At 32.9% G+C, this 4,807-nt stretch overlaps 1 protein-coding gene across 1 annotated transcript; it reads right to left on the bottom strand.

The window, feature by feature from the left end:
- Positions 1 to 322: 322 nt before the first annotated feature.
- On the bottom strand, positions 323 to 3,003 carry LOC106798648 (NAP1-related protein 2). Its single transcript, XM_041014648.1, has 9 exons — positions 2,860 to 3,003; positions 2,667 to 2,732; positions 2,462 to 2,584; positions 2,328 to 2,378; positions 2,060 to 2,131; positions 1,741 to 1,873; positions 1,594 to 1,648; positions 784 to 844; positions 323 to 665 (listed from the first exon to the last, which is right to left on the bottom strand). Exons 1-9 carry the CDS (start codon positions 3,001 to 3,003, stop codon positions 600 to 602), a joined length of 771 nt encoding a protein of 256 aa, XP_040870582.1. The 3' UTR covers positions 323 to 599.
- Between the last annotated feature and the right edge of the window lie 1,804 nt (positions 3,004 to 4,807).

The raw sequence follows: 4,807 nt of genomic DNA, 5'->3' as shown, positions 1-4,807 counted from the left end.
GATTAGTTTGTTTTTTATATGTTGTTAATATAATATTTTTGTACTACTAATCATATTAAAAAATATGGTAGATATAGTTTTTAAAATAATTATTATACATTATTATTATATATACACATATAATATAATTATATCACAGTATAAAAATATTTACTATAATACCATAATTCTATTTTTACAGTATCTTTGTTTTTTCAGTGACACCAAGGAAAAATGTTTAGAAGAATTAATTGAAAAAAAAAAGATTATATCACAGAAAAGTTTATATCACAAAAAAAGTTTCTAAACATATATACTATACAAAAACAGGAACAACAATTAAAGCATTCAGTTAAACCTCTGGAGTTCAAAATATGAATCCTAGAAGTGGGTTGTACATGCTCAACATTAAACTAGGCCTCCAATAATTGCATATTAAATTGCGTATCCATTGACTGAATTTTGGATGAATTCAGCATGGATTCAGCAATTGTCAGGTTCCATAAAACATAAAAATCAATACCACAATGAAAAAAATAGAAAAAATAAAATGAATAAATATGTGCAATCTGAAAGTACAATAGCTATTCATAAAAGAAAAGATACAAAAAGTGAAAAGTTTAACTTACATTGTTGAAATAAGTGAGTGGATTTGGCCATAAATCATCCTTGATTAATTCTGCAACCTGCATTTAGAGTGAAATATTGCTTTAGGACTAATGTGATTATGTGAAGAAGAAAAAAAAAATATACCTAAAGAACTTCAATCTGGAAAGAATTTTGTAAGAACAGAAAAAAATATACCTCGTCATGAATTTCATCCACATCATTTTTCTGCTCACAGTCACTAAACCAACTAAAGAAACTGCATTTATTGGCACAAGAAAATTAAAATACTAATCATTGGTTCCATGAACTATTTACGAAAGGAGTTTTAATAACATTTCCTTCAAATATAATTAATAATTAACGAACAATTAAGATGTCCACACACAAAAAAGAAGTTTTATTAAAAGCTGCAGTATCTGCTTTGCCAACTCATTCTATATCTTGCTTAAAATTACCCCGTTCAAATGGTTGGTCAGGGCATCAAGGATTTGCAAGCTTTCATCCTTGTTAAGATTTCAAAACAAGACTGGAGACTTGTAACAGGTATAAAAAGATTATTCTACCAACACTTCACTGGTCAATACTTTCCATATTCTAATCTTTTAAATAGTTATTCTCGTATAGAAAAGTATGCTACAACATAGAAAAGTTTTACAGGGACAAGCTTATTGAAAAAATGGATATTGTAATGCAGAACATGTCTTCTGAATCAAAAGTGGAATATGGTTTAGTAATCCAATTCCAAGCAGGCATCACTAACTAGGTGCCCTTTTTTATCTACTAATTGATCAATTCAAATGTAATGCATGAAGTTGTGATCACGGACAAATTTGTAGGTCAAGAAAACTCCAGCCTCCAGCAGCAGTATATTATGTTTTCTTTTTTTCAAAAAGAAAAGGCTCAAGTGACCTCATTTACAAAACTAAAATGTATGCATGACCATGGCTTTCTTTGTTTATAATATTAATGTGCTAAAACATTGAAAATAAAAATTTAGGCATCAACCTAATATCAATACGAGCCCACTTGTTCCCATTCTTGTCATGATCAAGTTCATTGGGTAATCCATGTACATTTAAGGATTATGTTTCAAAGTTTAAAAAAAAAGGCAAAATAAAAGTTGTAGATGCTGACAGGGGAGAAAAAGTGAATGCATAGCCTTACCTTGCCCTCTTTCCATTTTCCATTTTATGGGGGTAGCAGTTATCTTTGCTGTTCCTTCTTCAAGGAAGGTAAAAGTCTTTGTAAGCTTTATATTCTCAAAATAGGGATTGGGATTGAAATTCTGAACAAGAAATAATTAAAAACTGGTCATTTGTAGTAGAAAATTAACATCTGGTTATTCTTCAATGAATAAAACAAGCATTGACTTCACACAGACCATAAATTTTCAGGATGATCTAAAAGTGATTTCTAAATCACTTCTACAAAGAAAAGCACCACTTAAGTAAAGAGAGCAAGGAAAACTTACAAAGGTGATTGAGTAGCCTGATTTGACATCTTTATTATCTTCAACATCAAGAGAACCCAAATACATAAATATCTACCAAACAGAGGATGCCGACAATGAATTAAACTTCATCAACAGGTATTATCAATAATCAAAGGAATAAAAACATTGAATGCATGCACTCTCTCATGTAAACCTCACAAAACACCATAAGTAAATAAATAAACTGAATATAACTAAATTTAACATAATTGCAAAACTTCAGCAAGCATGAGGAAAGAAGTCAAACCTTTTGATCCTCTACATTCAGAAGTTCATAAAGGGCAGGATGACTCATAAACTACACAAGAAAAAAAAATATAAATAATTTTTTAAAATTTTTAACCATCCTAACAATAATCAAATTAACAGAAAGAAACTTACAGCAGTGAACCAGAAATCAGGAATAGATTTGACGACATCATTTCGTTTATTGTAAACTGGCTTCCTTATCTCATTGTACTTCTGCTCTACTTCAAGGACCTTATCACTCGCCTCTTCATTGATCTACAACAACATGAATATTCTAAAATCTCAGTCTAAGTAGAAACACATACCCATGAATGCCAATAATAAACAACAGCTTAGCCTCTGGATCCACATAGAAACCACCTTTCAGCTTGGCCTCGCGTTTCAACCGAATCAATTCCTTCTCCTGTTAAAAAATACAAAAACACAACAAACAGGTTAATAAACGAGGGAAAAGAGAGAAACACAATTAGGGTAACAAAATTGAGAAAAAAGTGTACCTGGTAATCGTACTCCTTAGCTTACTGCTTAGCTCTGTTGTAGATGAGTTTGCGGCTCTCGGCTCTCTTCTTCTTGGTAGCATCGAGTTCTTCATTCTTGGCCAATGCCCAATCCTCCTCCTTCTTGCGGTTCTTCAACACTGATTCTGGAACAACTACCTTCACATCTTCACCCATCTTTGTCATTCATACAATCAAATAAGACGAAATATTCTCAGATCTAAACAACAATATGGTGGATTAAGCAAAATGCAGAGACTCAATGAACAATGGCAAATCAAAGATGGAACTTACCGAACTATGAATTGGATTGGCCTCTTGTGTGACTGCGAGCGAATTAGGGTTTTCTTGACGGGATTCACAACATTGTAAAGTGAGTTAGGTAGCTAGCTAATATTACCCTGTTAAAGCAAGAATCCGTCGGCGACAAAAGCAGATAGAACTTTGACGTTACAGAAAGAGTGACCCATTGCTGATTCAAATTGGTGGAAACTAGCTAGCTAGGGTGTTCAACTGCGGAAAGCTTGTTCCTTAATTAGAAGTGAGATGAACAAACAAGGTGAAAAAAAAAGATCTCTAATGTCAAAGTAAAGAAAAAAAAAGAAAATAAAATTTGAAATGGAAAAAAGGATAAGAAGAAAGAAAGACGTAGTAGTAAGAATCAATGATGAGGGCTTTAATCAAAGTAGCTCTATGACCCTTCAAATCCCTTAAGACCTCTTTGACGGGGAGGGAAAAAAGCAAAGTTCATCGCAGTGATGGAATTTTAGGGTTCTTTCTCTACTGAGTCTGAGCGTGAGTGAGTGTGTGAATAAATGAGACGCGAGTAATTTTGTTGGAAGATAAATGAAACTACGACAGTCTTACGAAAAGCCGCTGTGGAACATAGGTTTCTAATACGGTTTTATGTACCCGTCTTTGTTAAAGTCATATATACGGTTTTAAGATGGTTGAATGGGGACCGCGATTGTTTCCGCATCGTAAAATGCAACATTTTTAGTAGGGAAAATTAAAACATACAATCTAGATAACCACTGCATGTGGTTATCCAAACAAACAACACTATCGCATCCTAAGTGTGTAATTATCACACTTAATTCACAATAGAGCCCACTACCACCAATCCTTTCATGTCTTAATGGTCTTACAAAAATCATGTGAGGCCTAAGAGTTACTCATGCTAAATGAGTGCACCAAATGTTGGGTAGTCACCACTTGCTAATTTCCATAGCTTCTTCAAACCTCTTCGCCCACTACACCCCAATGTATCTTTGTCTATCATCCGATCCATTTCCTCAACACAACCTCACCTTCTCATAGAAGGAAATAGAACCACTAGTTCTTTTACTCTCTATCCAATCCTCTTGAATCTTGTCACTGAATCGTGTGTATAGTCCTCGTACCACGTACATCAACGAACGCGTACAAACAAGCAAACAAGAAAGAGAGACGAGGTTCAGGCCTACGTACTACTCTTAGGGAACCACTTGTGGCCCCTTAAGCAGTAGAACCACTTGCCACACAGAAACAATTGGACATCATAACGACTGTAATTATAGCTATCTAACCAAACATAGCAAATAATTTGCCGAGGGTCAAACACCCCCAGACCCAAACCATAATGCATATAGATAAAAATGACAATATGCATATATATATATATATATATATATATATATATATATATATATATATATATATATATATATATATACTAGAAAATAAATTCGCATTCCACAGATGTAATTGTCGGACTTCACACTCTTTTGGTCTTATCATTCAATAATAATAATAATAATAATAATAATAATAATAAAAGACATGCATGCATTTCATTAATTTTATCAACAGAGAATCATCACAATTTTAGAACATGCATCAGTCATCTGATCTTGCATTTATCTTAGCAATAAAATAGTAAATAAATCATCAGTTCCAGAAAATAAATAATTCTCAGATAATTTATATGGAGGCATGGATT

The sequence above is a fragment of the Glycine max genome, chromosome 4 (assembly GCF_000004515.6).
Source record: "Glycine max cultivar Williams 82 chromosome 4, Glycine_max_v4.0, whole genome shotgun sequence".
Taxonomy (NCBI): Eukaryota; Viridiplantae; Streptophyta; class Magnoliopsida; order Fabales; family Fabaceae; genus Glycine; species Glycine max.
The sequence above is the reverse complement of the archived record's forward strand: the minus strand, read 5'-3'. Positions and strand labels throughout refer to the sequence as shown.

Coding starts and splice junctions, on each gene's coding strand:
- LOC106798648 (XM_041014648.1), bottom strand. CDS start 3,003: ATGGGTGAAGATGTGAAGGTAGTTGTTCCAGAATCAGTGTTGAAGAAC. Junction 1,874..2,059: donor CAGGCTACTCAATCACCTTT/GTAAGTTTTCCT, acceptor TTTCTTGTTCAG/AATTTCAATCCCAATCCCTA. Junction 845..1,593: donor TGGGCTCGTATTGATATTAG/GTTGATGCCTAA, acceptor CAATAAATGCAG/TTTCTTTAGTTGGTTTAGTG.